Here is a 16,252-nt window from a genome sequence, read left to right as displayed (position 1 = left end):
GGTGATCCCAAGGGAATTGGGTGAAAGTTGGGGTTTGAATCCATCTAGGGTGAATCCAGGGTTGTACTAGTTGTTGCTCGTTATTCTTGTGAGCAGCAGAAACTCTATTTATGTTTTGGGGGGCTTGGCGGGAGGGAATTTAAGATGGAGGTCCTGGACATCCAGATCTGAATGAGTTGATAGCAGCGTTTAAGTGCTGAGTCGGTGGAGCAGAGGAGACCTTCAAATACAGTTGTGTGTCTCTGAGGTATTGCTGAAATTTTAGATCAACATAACATTTTTTTGCATTAGAAATGACTAGTGAGGATTTGCCAAAACTTTTTTTTTTTCTTTCAATTTTACAAATGATCACTGTTACTTTCTCAACTGTGCTGTGTCCCGCATCTACCCCATCCCCTGCTGTCCCGTTGTCTCTGTCCTCGCCTGTTGGTAGCCTCTCACCTCTCCTGTTGGTAGCCTCTCACCTCTTGTACAATTTTAATGGTCTCTATTTCACTTGATCACTTGCAGGAACGATCCGGCTGAGACGCGAGTGCCTTTCATCACAGTTGTCCCTCTCCGTTGACTTCTGGTTGTGATTTGATCGGTGGTAGGTCTCTTCGATCAACTTAACGGGACCTATCGATTTTATCAATATGAGAGATCCTGCCATCCCTACCCTAGGATCTGCTGCTACAACTGAGCATCAGAGGCATCTTTACCAGAACCTCAGTGAACTGAGTGCCCTGCAGCAGTATAGAACAGCCCCACGCCCAGCTTCTGACATGTACAACCCACTGTATTACGGATATCCCTTCTTCAACCCAGGGGCCGGCTATCCAGCTCCCTCGATACAGCATGAGACGTGCACCACGGAGAAGGCACCAGACTACAAACCCATGGAAAAGCTCACTCTACATTCTAGGAATGACATGCCCGCTGAGATATGTCCCTCTAGTGAAAGGGAAGGAAAGCAAGCCGATCTTCTAGAAGAAGAAATCAATGGCAATAAAAGTAAGAGGAAAAAAAACTACCAGCGACACGCCAAGCCACCATATACCTACTTGGCCATGATCGCCCTGGTGATCCAGAATTCCCCGGAGAAAAAGCTGAAGCTGTCCCAGGTAAGAGAACCATCCTCTCTGGAAGCCATTAAGAATCCACTGCATATATTTTATTGGTGTGCGCAATGCAATAACCAGGCTGTGACCATGATACCTTCACTTACTAATTGATTCAACATTTTCAGTACTGAAGTGGATTCACAGCTGTGGGGATTTTTCTAGTCTAAATACATGAGCCGTGCCTTTTTTAGGTCTCGCTGAGCCAGCGCATGCGCTGAATTTGCGAGACATTTAGTATCTGGGTTTTGAAGTGCTGCCACATGCTTTTGGTGGCCTAGCGTCGCCGGCCAATGCAGGTTTTAAAAAAAACTTTCAGCATGAGGGGCGTGCAGTTGTTTAAGCATTGGGCCCGTTTATAATCTGTTTCTTATCTTTGATGCTACATATTTTCTTCCCCAAGTCCTGCTGTTTTCTTTGCAGCAAACATGTCACTATCTTCTTTTGGAGGACTCTGCTGTCCCATAAGAGCAGCACAATACGGTAATTGAATCAGTATCCCTTTATACAATGGGCGATGCATTCTCTGTACCTGGCTGTGGTTTATGCCACAAAAGAGCACACCCGTTAACGCTTCAATGCTTCGTCTGGCTTTTCCACAGACCTAACAAAAGCCCCGGCCTCCTATCAGGCATTATAGGTGCATCAAAATGACAATAGGGGTTTTAATTAGAGACTTCTTCAGTAATGTCGGGGGCATTAGTTGTCCATGATTGTGGCCAGACATCTGACGTTTATTGTAAAAGCATTTCCACTATCCAATTATCCATATTAAAAAGCTCTTACTGTATTGTAGATATAATGTTCTGTAAGCTGTTCCCTTCATGAAAGTCGGCGTTAAAGCTAGTTAATTAGTGGAGGGAAACATTTTGCTAGTTTTTCAGTTTGCCTAGCTAAGTAATTTTGCTTCTGCTACATACATGGCTCTTTCTGAGGCTGGGCACCGTTTCAGCGCTTTTCTAGGATTTCTCGTTTACTGGAGGTTGTTATGTCGTCTTGTTCGGATAGGGGTGTTTATTAATGTGCTGTTGGATGCAGGGTATACCTGCAGGTGATAATGTGTTTGGTTTAGTATTGGACTCTAGTGCGGGAGCGGTACAAATTAACATTTTGTCGGGTTGATGCTCAAAAAATTAATTTGTTCCGTTGCAGTGTAATGATGATGGTACATTACAGTTCCGGTCAGTTGGTATGTTATAGCTCCTTAACATTCTACAAATATGTACAGGTCATACTATATGCTTCAAACTATTTTTGGGAGAATTTTTCGGTCTGCCGAAGTGTAAATGATGTCTCTGGAAATCCACTAAAAATAACACTGCCACTTGTTTATTTCAATCCGAGGTTAGTGTGCATTACATTGATAAGTTCAAGGTATAGTACATCGGGTTTAGGAAGTTGCTCATTTTCAGTGTTAGATGTGGAAATCTGTAAGGGAACAACAATTACCTCAAAAGGACAAGTGTGCTCTAGAAATGTCTTTGAGAATTATTGTTTCCATGGATTCACTTAATCTGTTATTGCATATTAAAATGTATTGCCCATGCAAACAATAATAAATGAAATGCAGACAATTACTTGTAACATAGATGAATCGGAGAGTGTAGGGAATTAATCATGTTCTAGATGTGGTTGCAACACTGTGTACCGAACTAATACAGAGCGCCAAGGTAGAATCGTGCACTAATTCTGAGGGAACTGCATTGAGTATTTTGAGAGCGAATCAGGTTGCAGGTGCATGCTTGCAAGGTCAGCCCAATTTTGATTTAGCTCCGAGTGAATTGGTCCATTGCGAAATATTTGTGAGGTCACCCAAAGATGCAAGTTAAATGGAACATATATATTTACACGGTGCATGAGTTTATACCTTGCTATATCTAAAATCACCACTGCGATATGCTTCCTAGTTCTAGGAATTTGGAAAGTTCTTCCTTGTTTAGGACTTATTAGCTGTGGGTGTGAGTTGCACAACACAATAACACATTTTACACACTCTGTTCAAACCTGGTTTACCCATCCCGCCTGCTTTGAGCTCCCTGAAATTGTTGATTGCTTCCTGCTACATCGAGGCTCCTGGACTTACCCATCGCTTGACCCAGAAGGCCCTTTCCAAAGCTTGACTGGTCACCTTTCCAGTTGTTTGGTGCTATATTTGAGTGTTAAACTGGAACAAATGAGGTGTAACCAATGCCTAGATAGTGTTAACAAGTGTAACAAGCATTGGTATAGTCAATAGGTCTCGCCTTTGGGATCTTATAAGTGTTTAGCCGTGCAACAGTTGATGTTGCACCAAGGATATTGTGCTGCATAACTAAATACTTATAAGGTCGCAAAAGGGAGACCTATTGGCTATGCTAATGCTTGTTCAGTTAAGGTTCCAGAGCTACTGGGAAACCCAGCTCAGGGATGCTGACAAACCATGCCGTATGTGGGAGCCACATCAGGACCTAGATTATCCATCACCCAAACGGCTAGCCTCATTTTCTGTAGCTCATGGATGGTTTCCTCGATTAGTCTTGGATCTGGTGATCAGACTCGGGAAGATGAGCGGATGGTGAACAGGGTAGGGCACCTTGGACAATCCACACACAAACCAAAGGTTTACCAGCAAGACTCTTGAGTTCTTAAAGATGGGTGACCTCTATTGACCTCAGAGGAGAAGGCTGCCACCAAAGGCAGCCACCATAGGCAGCAGCAGCAGCACCCCTGTCTAGGCAGGGTTCCTCACACAGAAAGGATGTCCTTGCAACAGCCTTTAGCATGTGGTCTTTTCAGCTTTTTGAAGCGAGTGGACAGTCTACTTGTCTTCACCACCTCGACTGGTCATCACGCAAGACATGGAAACACTACGCACGTAGCATCAAAAGTAAGAACAACCCCACACCCTCCACAGTGGAGCCTGCCACCTTTGTAGACAAACGCTTCAGCGCCCCCCATAGTGGTAGTAAACTCTGTATACGTTTTGCAATATAATCCAAGCAAGTTCAGGAGGTGAGAGTGAGACCAATGAAGACTGTGATATGGGTGGGCGAGAGCCTAAAGAGGGAGAAATGGAAAAGAGGGATTGTAAGGACACGAAGGGGAGATGGCGAAAATTGAAGCAGCACTGAATAAAAGAAATTTGGAGGTGGGGGTGACAAGAGATGGAGAAAGAAAGGTATGAGAATTTGAGGTGAGTATCCATGCCAACAGACCCGATTCATGCGGGAGACCACATTCTTTAAAGCACAGAACTGTCTTTTTAATTTAGTTTCTCCCGCCTGAAATTGCTCCCATTTCAATGCAAATCAATGGGGAAAATAAATTCCCCACAACTTTTTTTTTTTTTTTTAAACTATTGCCCTCTTTGCTTTCCCAATGTTGGCAGGTGGGGGAAGGGTGGAGGCGGGAGCAGCATATTGAGAGAGCGCGGGCAAACGGCAGGAGGCGGCTGAGGCAAAAAGGTGAAGGGACACAGGAGGTCAGAGGCAAGACATGTTGTAAACACCGCCCATTGTAGTGTTGTCCTTTCAAACCCTGTATGTTTGTGAACTGAAGCTCAAAACAAATGCGCTCGGATACTGATTGCTCTAGGCGAAAGTGCTGAGACACTTCTTCATTGCTTGCTGATGATGCACCCTTGCTAGCGATCACAACCATCCAAACTGGCACAAAAAATCCTTTAGTCCTTCCACGGCATGCGGTTAGGGCGATATTGAAACAGTGTCTACAAAATTTAAATAACAATTCTGTTTCATATCTAACTCTTTAAATTGTATCTCTTTATGTACAGCACAATATAACCAGCTGCTACAAAATATAAAGAAGAGTGCACCTTCATAACTTACTTGATCTAGTCACTTTTTTAAACAAGAGAAAATCACAAAGGTTTTATATTTTTCAGGTTTGCATATGTCCTCTTTCTGATGTTAACATAGCACTACAATTTCTGCCATTTGAGGTTTTCAGTTGTAAACCATATTTACCCCGTTAACCTTAATTAAATGGTTTCCAGTAGTTTGTTTCTAGTTAGGACAAATCCCATCTCCTCAAAGGATCCATGAGATTTGTACTCCCCTTAAAGGAATGCCCACACTCTAAGAAATTTAGAGGGTCGCCCGGCAGTCATGGGACTATCGGAGTCTCTCATTGACTTAGTCCAAGGCTATAAATAAAACCTGCGCATGACAAAATTCTAAAGTTATCAACCTTCTGGATTTATTCAAAAAAATTATTACAGAAAAACATAAAGTAGGTAACTACTAATTAATATAATCATAAGGATCCAAGTAGAGGTGCCTCTAGACTGACTTGGAGTGAATCTCTAGAGAAAAGCCCAAGATATCAGGCTAGCCTCCAAAACAGCAGGTCTTTTATAATATTTTAGGGACACAAGGCACACACATTTCATAGCATGATCTAGAAGGGTTGGATTAAAAATGTTTCATTCATGACAACATGTCAATCTATTCGTGGTACAACACCCCCACCAATTCCTATTTTCTAAGGGATCTCATTGGTTAAAGCTGTACACGTTTAATTAAGGAGATAAAATCAAACATTAGATACGCGGGAATATAATAGCTTGTTCAGCTAAAACAAATATCAGCTGAGCTACCTATGGAACAACAAATATCTACAAATGTATTAAGACGGACCATGGCCGAACCTGTTTTTTTTTTGTTGTTTTTTGAAATAGAAAAAGACACTTGCATGTGGGATGCTTTAATACCAAATATACCATGTACTTTTCTGTGGCATTTCGTGAATGATTGTGAGGGCAGCCTGAATTGGCCTAGTAATGCTAACTGAAGTACTCCCTAAATCATTCATTATTTTCTAGCCAATTAAAACTCATCTACAACTGTCTCCAGGAACAAGTCCTTCGCATATGCATGTTCTCTTCTTACAGCTTGTCAACCAATTGTCCATTATGCAGATGGCTGTGACAGTTGTTTCTGATTCTTTCAGATTGTGAAGGACATCGCTACGTTCTTCCCTTTCTTTAAAGGCGACTATCAAGGCTGGAAAGATTCCATCAGGCACAACCTGTCCTTCAATGACTGTTTCCAGAAGGTGAGTGGGCCTCAAGTAAGTTTGATGTATGGAGGGACTCTAGTCCTTAGAGTGGGACCCTAGTGTGGCTGCCGGAGAGTTATGGTTATTCAATTCCAGTGTGTAACCATCTAAAAACTACTTGAAATGAAGGTTTGTGGGTTTGCTCTTGCGTAACTAAAGAAATACGGGGTTGTCTTGACGACAAGATTGGGAAGATGTGGTCTAAGGTGTATACAAAAAAGCAACTCTCAGATGATGTGAAAAAGACATTGCCCGTAATTAGGGTCTTCTGTACATTTCCATTCGACTTTCCCCGGACAAGAATGTCAAGAGGTTCAAGGATTGTCTGAATGGTGTATGTTGTAGAGACTGAGCACTGTGCTCTTCTAGAGAAGGTCAATCAATCAAACAGGACTTCTAAGGCATGGCTCATCACCTGTAAGAGTATCCAGGCGCTGTGAACCTGCTGCTTCGAGAGGGTTCAGGAGAACAGCAAGGTTGGACGTCCCTTCCTAAATTCCAAGCGAGAGGATGAGGGCAGAGGTGAAGGGAGAGGTTGTTTCATTAATTCTCGGCGTGGAAGGAGAAGTAGCATCTTCCACTGTTTTGGTGGAGGGAGAGGGAGGCGGAGCATTGGTGTTTGGAGGATTGGTGGAAGTTCACGTGGTGGTTGATGTATGCTGGTCCTAGGTTGTGTTGGGCTTTGTAGATGTGGATCAGCATTGTGAATTGACATCTCTTCTGAATGGGGAGCCAGCGGAGCTTCGGGGATAAGTCTGACCTCTGAATTCTGTATGGTTTGCGTCTCTTCAGGACAGGAGATGCATGGTAGGACAGATTGAGGTCAGCATTTTGTTTCTATGTACAGGGTCAAGGTGAACCGATAACAAAATGAGAGAAAGAGGGTATGTGAGTCTGCAATTTTTTTGTTTATTTAACAATTTTTTACGAAGCTTGGGCGTAGATCACTGGAAAATTGTTTTTTGTTGACCTGTATTCTGTTTAGGTGGATACAGTGGGATTGGCCCTCTGACCACTAATATGGGGGAATGCCTTTTACGATAGTGTAGATACCAAAGTTATTGCATAGCTGGAAAGATGTGCCCCTACCTGTTTGTGCTTTTCTAGTCTGTTCTGTCTTTCTTACAGTGAACTCAGCATCTTCAAGTCCACAGAGGGGGCACAACCTGCAAATTTCAGATCACCCAAGCCAGGGAAACTTCACCTGCCAGCTTAGCAGCCTGCCACATGCATTGTGCTGCAGGTCATCTGAGTATTTCGAAAACTGTTTTCCATAGGGGGCTGTGGAAAGATTTGTATATGTCTAGCTTCTATGAGTAGGAATTGTGTTTTTCTAATAATTTTTTTTTAAAGGAGAGAAGTGGTCATTGTTTGGAAATATTACAAGGTTAGCAGTGGAGAGTAGAACTGCTTCAAGCAAGGCAACAGATTACTGTGGTACAAGTTCACATAGGATGTTGCCACAGTCAAGCTTAGAGATGACAAGGGCCAGTGCTAAAGTTCCAAAATTGATAGGAGGAAGTAAATGCTTGTTCTTTTTAAGCAAGTGAATTTGATAGTTGGAAGTCCTCTATTGCAGATACGTGGTCTAAAGAACACAGTGAAGTTTAGATTACAACTAAGGAGAATACAGAAGGGGAGAAGACATCCACTACTAGCTCTTAGGTGAAAGAAGGATCAAATGTGTATCTAGACATGAGTAGGAGCTCATTTTCTTTGGATTCAATATTAAGAAGTTATTTTAACATCTAATCTTATCGAACAGGAAGGAAGGATGAGCATGTTAATTGATGATGTTTTTTAGAAGTGTAATAAGGCTTGTGTCTTCTGTTTATTGATGTACGGATACTATCTACCTTTAGTACAGACATCTGAGGTTTCTGATATAAATTTGGAAGCCTGGGAGGTAGGATTAATCCTTGGGGTACATTGCAAGACACCAAAGTACTGCCAGAGGTGAGCTTTCCCATCTTTCCTTCTTGGTGACTATTTGATAGGAAGTAATGCAAACCAGCCCAGAATCTGGCCTCAAAACCCAATGTCCACAACTGGTATGCACTTGTCGTAAACAGTTGAATTAAAGACTGCTGACACACAGATGACAACCAGGAGGTAGGCATCCGTGATGCATTAAATGTCATCTGGAAACTTAAGAATGGCTACTTCCATACTGTAGACGTCACAAAAGCCACATTGACATTCCATTAAAAGGTGTTCCTTGTTGATAAGAGTAATTAATTGGTTGGATACCTCTTGTGATTTCTCTTTTGAGCCATGGTATGTTTGGAAAATGTCTTAAATTGGCAGCTAGGTTTTGGTCAATGTAGTTTTTACGTGCATATTTGTGCCCTGTTGCAGCACTTTAATTATTAAGATTTTACCTCACTTGAGCACAACTAGGAGTGGCGAACACAGGGCTGGTCCCTGTGTAGTCCTGACGAAGAGCTTGGGGAATGCTCTAAACATGTTGTCTCGAATTACTAGATACATTTAACTCATTGTAATTAGGACCCCTAGTATGCTACCCCGTTTTTAATCATACCTTCTAGGAGCAAGAATAAATCATTGTCGCCCACTAGATAGGTAGTTTTAACCAATTCTAAACCCACTCCACTTCACTGCACTACACATATTCCATCACTTCAGTGCTCCCACGTAATTCCGCAAGTCATAGCACGCCTCAGTCCGTAAAAGACTGTGATGGCCCCAATGATGAAGCATTTCACTATGGGGGAAACCCTGGTGAGTGAGGGGACTCGAGAAAGAAAACATTTTCTTTCTGACACTTAACTATTCCAACTCCAGCGAGTGTTGTGAATACCAGTCATCCAAGGGATAAGTTCTTGATTCCTAGATTCAGGGATTTGCAGGTCTAAGACTGGGGATTGTCCTGCGTTCTTGAAATCTGGACACCAGATGAACTGCTTCACCTTTCTAAGTAGGTTGCTTTAGTAAACCACACTACGAGTGGATGTGCTTGGGTATTAATGTTTTTATACTGGGTGATTCAGAGGGATTTTGTTGATTTCATGATGGCTCGTTTGCAATTGAAAGCATGTAGGTGGTTGGTCCGTTTTAAAATGGGATTGAAGCTGTTTGGAGAGGAAATGAAGAATTCTGCTTTTAGGCTGTTTAATGTGAGATGATTTTTGTGTCAGCCAGGTTTGGGTTTTTTATAGGGGGCTGTTTAATGTAAGATGATTTTTGTGTCAGCCAGGTTTGGGTTTTTTATAGGGGGTCATTGACTCTGATGTTCTCCAAGGAGGTCCTTTTTAGGTCTCGGCCTGATCCAGCGCATGCGTTGATCTGGCCGAGACATTTAGTAGGTGCTCTGGGAAATGCTCCTTTGCCAGCAATCAGCATACTACCACGCGCACTTGATCACTTTCACTGCCGCGCGGCAGTGTGCCTTTCACGGCCGCGCGGCCATGCTTGTTTTCCTACCCATCAGCTACAATGCATTCTGCTGCTAACCTAATGCACCACAAAGTGACAGCTCAACAGGAGGAATTTAAACACGCTTTTTTCCCCCTGAATGCACCACATCTAAGTAATTGCCAGGTTGAGTGTTGACTTTCCCAGAGAACAGATACGCAGCATGTAGATAAACTTCTCAAATTGTAACCAAACCCTTTTCCAAAATGGACACAGCAATGGCGAATCGAAAACATGAATCCACACGGACCATAAATTCTATTGCCTCCATGCCATGTCCGTTTTTCTCGTGGTAATTCAAAAAGAAATTATGCATTTGGCATAATGGCGCGATTTCGATAGCACAGGCGTCTGCACGCGCTGCTTAATACATTCAACCCTTGCTTTGTCAGGCATCTGCTGCTGTTTGTTTTATGTATATATTTTCAGTTTTTCCGCTCCGCTGCTCAGTTCCTTTGCCACTCTGCTAGCTAAGCCCTCCGCGCAGAACACAAGAGCGCTTAACATAATGCACCACAATGTCACAGCTCAGCAGGAGGAATTTAAACATACGTTTTTTTTTTCCTGAATGCACTGCAGCTCAGTAATTGCCAGGCTGAGCTTAAACATTCCCAGAGAACAGATACGCAGCATAGGCACTGCTTAGTCTTCATTTACAAGGGCCGTTCTTTATAATTTCTGAATGCCAACGGTATAGTGCTTTGAGTGAGGTGAATTCATATGTCAGAAAAGGACTTTCTATTCGCTATCTGACGTTGTACCTCCTGGATTCCTTGCCAGATCTTCTTTTGGAGGCATCAGGCATATTTAACTTATCACCATCACCCGCAATACATTCTTTCCACAAAGAATTTTCTAATTTGATGTCAGAGGATTTGCTTCCTTTTCCCACCTCTTTCCTCTCGGGCCCTTGACTTGCCATTATTTCCGTGCTTTCTCCTGCTCTTGTGCACCCCTACTGTGTACTGTGGGCTTTTCTGGCCAGCAATGTGATCCAGGGGCTTCTTTTCCTGATTGTGATGCCATTGGATGCACAATTTGCAATGAACACCGAATTGCAAAACTAGAATTGGTATATTGCAACAGAGAATCCTAAGAAATCGACCTTGATAATGAAAGTACGAAGTAAATACGGATTTGCACTTTTGAAAATTGCAATTCGGATTTTTTTGCAATTACCGATTCTCAAACAAATGTTTGCTCGTTTCTCCCCAAATTCCTTGAACTCTAACATGTTACTGTCCATTAACTGGAAGAGTCTGTGGACCAAGGTATGAAGTGCTCACAGATTCCTAGGTGCTCTTTTTACATATCGACAGGTTTGTGACCTCACCTTTTACTGGTGTAGTAATCGGTTGCTTCACAAAATGCCCATTTTCAGAGATTCACAAATGTTCCTGCCTCTTTAGTATTTGTGACGCAGGAGTCCTTTTAAGAGTTCCTGTGATTAGTTAGAATTTATGGACGGGAGCTTGCTAGGGCCTGCAGTTAGTGTATTTGCATTCCCTAAATGCCAACATTTATTTAAAGCAGACCATGGAATTTAAGTGGGCAAGATCTGCTTTAAAGAGCAAGCATTGGCATAGCCAATAGGTCTCACTTTTGGGACACTATAAGTATTAAGTTATGCAGCACATTATCCTTGGTGCACCAACATTACTGTTGCATGGCTAAACACTTATAAGGTCCCAAAGGCGAGACCTATTGACTATGCCAATGCTCGTTAAGTGTAGCTGCATGTCATTGCCACAGACATGATACACAAGGTTCCCTTACCTGAGAACATCCATCAACAGTTCCATATAGTGGTTGAAGAGTGGGGGATCAATGGTGAATATTTGAGGGACTACACACTTCACCTTTGGATTTGTTAGCTAGTGAGCAGCCCGTTCATTGTGAGCGCTTTTTCAGAAAATAGGTGAAACATTTTGTAACGTTTCTGGATTGCCCCATTCTGTGTTCCAGTAGCTCTAGGATCGTACTGTGATTGACCGTGTTGAACACCGAAAAAAGGTTGAGGGGAATGAGCAGGCAAGGCTAATTTTGGTCTAGAATTTTAAGAGCGTCCGCCATAATGTGCAGGATAACTGTTTCTGTGCAGTATCCATGTCTGAATCTTGTTGAGAAAGTGGGCTTGTTAAATTTGCTGATGTAGTTGATTGTGTAGAAATGTCTCCAATAGTTTCGCGAGAAGATGTTTGAGACTGAAGGAAACTTGTTTAGGTCTCTCAGGCATGCTTCGTTTTTTCTCTTTGAGGATCGGAGTTGCTTCTAAATCTCCAAGCAACCTGGGGTTGCCTTGAGTTAGTGATGAGTTAACAATCTTCGTCCAGAGGGCGAAAACTAGTTGACTAATGTGCTTAATGATCGCAGAAGTCTTCATGATCACAGAGGGGATGAGGTTGTTGAAATTAAAGGTTGATTTATTTGGCATTATGATATTGATCTCATCTTAATTTAGGGGACTTGCTCCAGGTAGACTCCTTTTTGGATTTCGTGAGCTAGTTGAGAGTATCAGCCTTCTCAAAGGTTGACATTTCTACTTGGGGGCGAGGATTATTCTGAATCCACTCCTGTTTCTTTTCCATGTCGATTGTGATTGTTAGATTTAAAAAAAAAATATTATTTTCTCTTCATGAAAGGTTGAGAATGCATCACAAGACTCAGTAAAGTGATGTCCACGGTGGGGTTGTTGGTTCCTTTTGATGGACAATTTCGAATAGTTACGCCTGCTGATTTTTGGAGTTATCTAGTTGGTATATGAAGAGAGCTGCTCTGGCATTCGATTCGTTTGTAGTTATTTATTCTCCCCCACAGTTGTTTCTGGTGTGTCCTCAAGGGATTATGCCTCCTTGATCTCTCAGCTCGTCTTAGTGTCCTCCTTTCTTCATCTAAGTGTTGGCTATGCAAAGAGTGTGGTATTTTGTATTTGTGCCTTTTGAGGTGAAGTGGGGCTACATCCTCCATTATTTCTATCAGTGTTTGGTTATAGTGATCAGTTAGTTCTTTTACTCTTCACGCTCCACTTGGGTGCGAGGTTCCTCTAGCACAGAGATTGTGTTTGGGTGTGAGCCCTTGGCCTTTACATTTCTGTATCTTTGCCAAGATGTGGACTAGGATGATTTGAGAGTGATTGTTAAACCAACATTGCTATACATATTAAGTCCAAGTAATGCACATTGTTGAGATTAGCTATATCAGTGTGGTGGGCATTGCGTGAACTGGAATTATGAAGCCTTTAAAAGATTCTTTGGACAACATGGTAGATTGCATCTCCTGTGCCCTAATGCTCTTGGGGCTTTCCCTAGGGCTTCATGATTGGAGGAAAGTGGTACCCTGCCGGCTCCTACCGTGGCTTGTTCAAAAGGCTCCTGGCTGGTTATAACGTATTTATATATTTATTCTACACTATCCTTGTATTTAGCAAATGAATAACAATGTCTAGCAGCACAGATGAATAAATGAAAACAAAATAAATTATACTATATACTCCCAGCGGTGGAAAAATTGTGTCCCAAAGCTTCTGTGCCTTCGATTATGTGCAATGTATCCCTTAGAAACCCTCTAGCTCTCCTTCACAGTGCAGGCCCCCAGGATAGTGATTATTGTTTTCTCAGTCAATTAATCTTTTAGTTGACTGAGCGGGTAGGGGAGTCAGCATCCATAAGACAGTTCAACATCCGTGTAGCCCATATGGCCACACAACGAGGACCAGGAATCTGTAAATTAATTTAAGTGCGTGTATTACAAGTTAATAGCCAATACAATCAATATGCAGATCAAGAACACGTGAACGTTGCGCTTCGTGGGCATGTAATGGCGGATCCTAAATTGGCCTGCTCCAGCCATCTCCATGAAGCTCTGTCCTCTCTTTCTCTGTAGCCCTTCGTGGTCTTTGCAGAGCTCTCCCCTTGCATTCTTTGTAGACCCTTGCGGTCTGCATGGAGCTCTGCCCTTGCATTCTCTGCAGCCCTTCGTGGACTTCCTGGAGCAGTACCCTCCCATTCACTGTAGTCCTTCACGGTCTGCGTGGAGCTCCACCTTTGCATTCTCATTCTCTTGCTAGGGCTATGCATAATACCTACGCTCAAGCTTGAATAAAATGTGCATGCAAAACATCACAAAAAAGTCAAAATCTCATTAAAAGTTTTTAGATATTATATTTCAAAACTTGCGATAACAGAATAGGTTATAAGTTAGGAACCCCTACATCATACAGTGTGCATGTGACTGTCTAGAAAAGAACTTTGGAGAATTCTGGATATGAATGTCATTCAGATTCCATGAACACTTTATGACGCTCTTTATCATGTTCATCCATAACACACACTCTACAATGGGTCTAAACTTCACTAACTGCCCAACCCTGTGTATGTACATTTGTCCCCTCCTCTTTCCAACTCCTATTTGTTCATCACAGCTATGTATGCCCCGCCATCCCGCTTAGATTGTATCATGCCTTCTGTCTCAGAGGCATGCCCCTTGACACATGAGCTCTTATTTATTCCATCCTCTGCCATTCCATCTAACTCACTCGACAAGCCTCAAACGGTGGTCGGCAGGTATGGCTGCAAACCCTGCCATCCTTCTACCAGGGCCTTCGGGCATGAGCTTCAGAAGTTCACCATAGGCTCTGAGCATGGGCCACTGTACTGAATGGTTGGGAGATGCTTCACTGTCAAGAGGTGGTTCTTTGAAGAAGGTGTGCTGCTAATTATTAGAGGGGGTCTTTGTGTGAATAATGTAGGCTTGTGGATGGCTCCTAGATTACAATTCCAGAACATCAGTGGAAGAGGCAAAAAAGAGGCCACCTATCACCCCAGAATGTAGTTGCATTATTATCACTGTTCTAGACCATGTTGCATTTCCGTAACCCCCAATAATGCCTTGTTATGTTTATAGGTGCTGAAGGATCCCGGCAAGCCACAGTCCAAAGGAAACTTCTGGACGGTGGATGTGAGCCGCATCCCCTTAGAGTTGCTAAAGCTGCAGAACACAGCTGCTTCCCGGAAGGATGCTGCTGTGTTTGCCCGCGACCTAGCACCTTACATCCTCAACGGCTGGAAATATGGCTGCGGAGATGACCCACCCCACAACCAAGAACGCCAAATTCCATTGGGTACATCAAGGTTCCAGCAGAATGATTTCCACCTGAACACTAACGTGGCTAAATTCAATAATCCCTTCATGATTGAGTCTCTACTTAATCACTTGCCTGAGATGAGCTTTAATGCAAAGTATTCAGGGCCGGAGAAGCCATTCCAATCTAAGGAGTCTCAACAATACAGGAACAAAGGAAGTGATGTTCCGATAGTGCCATATTCTCATGTACCCACTCAGTATGGTCTTCCATTGAATAGTCTTCCCAGAAACAGTCATGTATTGAACTCCAACGAATTCCAAACCATGTCTTACAGACCACCATCAAATCCATTGCCACCACTCTCCAGTCCAGGCTTTTCCTTTAGTACACCAAATAATCGAAGGACATTCTCTTCTGCCTCAAGCATGTCTGCCATCTCCCTCAGCTCGATATCGGATGACGAGAAGGATTGCATGAGTCAGCAAATGCAAACCAAGGTGTGCAGGAGACCCAAGAAACGCTCCAGAGTGCAAGAGACCAGCGATGAGTCCGATTGCGACAGTGGGTCTAGATCGGATTCTGAAGATGCCAAGGCTGTTCCACAAATTGACTCTCTTCATAAAGGCCAACAGCAGCCATGGGAGCTGCCCACATCATACACCAAGTGTGTGCCCCCTAATGTTGTGGCACCTACTAACATGCCTCTTAGTATTCCATTTCCAACCTTGCCTTACTACAGCTACAGGCCAGTACCGTGCATCAGCCCTGCCTGCTGGAGTTTGACGTCTTCACCATCCACCCCTTTGCAGCAGAACCATCCGCAACAACTTTCAGTCAACTTGGACAACATGCTGCAGTCGATGCCGCCCAACAAAAGCGTTTATGATGTCTGGACAAGTCACCCAGGTGATGTGATCCATCCAGCATTTTTCTACCAACAGTTTGTTGATAGTCGTAATCAGAACCTGTAATGATCACACTTAAGATTGGATTAACAGAGGCACAAAGACGCCCTTAGTGTTGTATTCTGCTCTAATCCAAGGCAATTGAACAGCCGATTAATCGATAACACCCTTACTCCTCTTCCCCTTTTTGCAACTTTTGCTTGCAATGCACAATCTCAATGTCTGGGATCTTTCTTCGCAGACAGTGTAAAACCGTGATACTGGAGCCCAGATTGACGACAAAACCCTATGCATGCTGGTACCTCTTTGTACCCACCTTAGTAGTACTCTCCGACAGTAGTTAACATTTAAAGTATAATGCTAAGAGGTGAAAACTGTTACAAAATCTGGCGCCCTAGTGTACCCTACCTTTACTCTCCATTTAATAGATATGGGTACTGGAAGAAAAGTAGTGGCATGCTTTAAAGTGATTTTGTGTGTGCGGGCACATGCATGTATTTTTCTTTCTGATCAAAGTTTGCTTTCTCAATGTTGCCTGAGCTGTTTCAGTGTACATATATCATAAATTATTGCTCATTGAGTGTAAGTGGTGCTGTATACCTCGTGTGAAATATTGTATAATATTGTCTTTTTTATGTTTTTATATAATTCTGTTCTGATCAAATCTTGAG

The 16,252-nt window shown here is 42.8% G+C and overlaps 1 protein-coding gene across 1 annotated transcript; it reads left to right on the top strand.

Moving 5' to 3' along the window:
• The first annotated feature begins 510 nt into the window (after positions 1-510).
• Positions 511-16,252, top strand: LOC147724896 (forkhead box protein H1-like). The gene is made up of 3 exons (XM_086967082.1): positions 511-1,103; positions 6,051-6,155; positions 14,496-16,252. The coding sequence occupies exons 1-3, from the start codon at positions 636-638 to the stop codon at positions 15,645-15,647; spliced, it is 1,725 nt and encodes a 574-aa protein (XP_086823208.1). The 5' UTR covers positions 511-635; the 3' UTR covers positions 15,648-16,252.

The sequence above is a fragment of the Lissotriton vulgaris genome, chromosome 4_1 (genome assembly GCF_964263255.1).
Source record: "Lissotriton vulgaris chromosome 4_1, aLisVul1.2, whole genome shotgun sequence".
Classification (NCBI taxonomy): Eukaryota; Metazoa; Chordata; class Amphibia; order Caudata; family Salamandridae; genus Lissotriton; species Lissotriton vulgaris.
The sequence above is the reverse complement of the archived record's forward strand: the minus strand, read 5'-3'. Positions and strand labels throughout refer to the sequence as shown.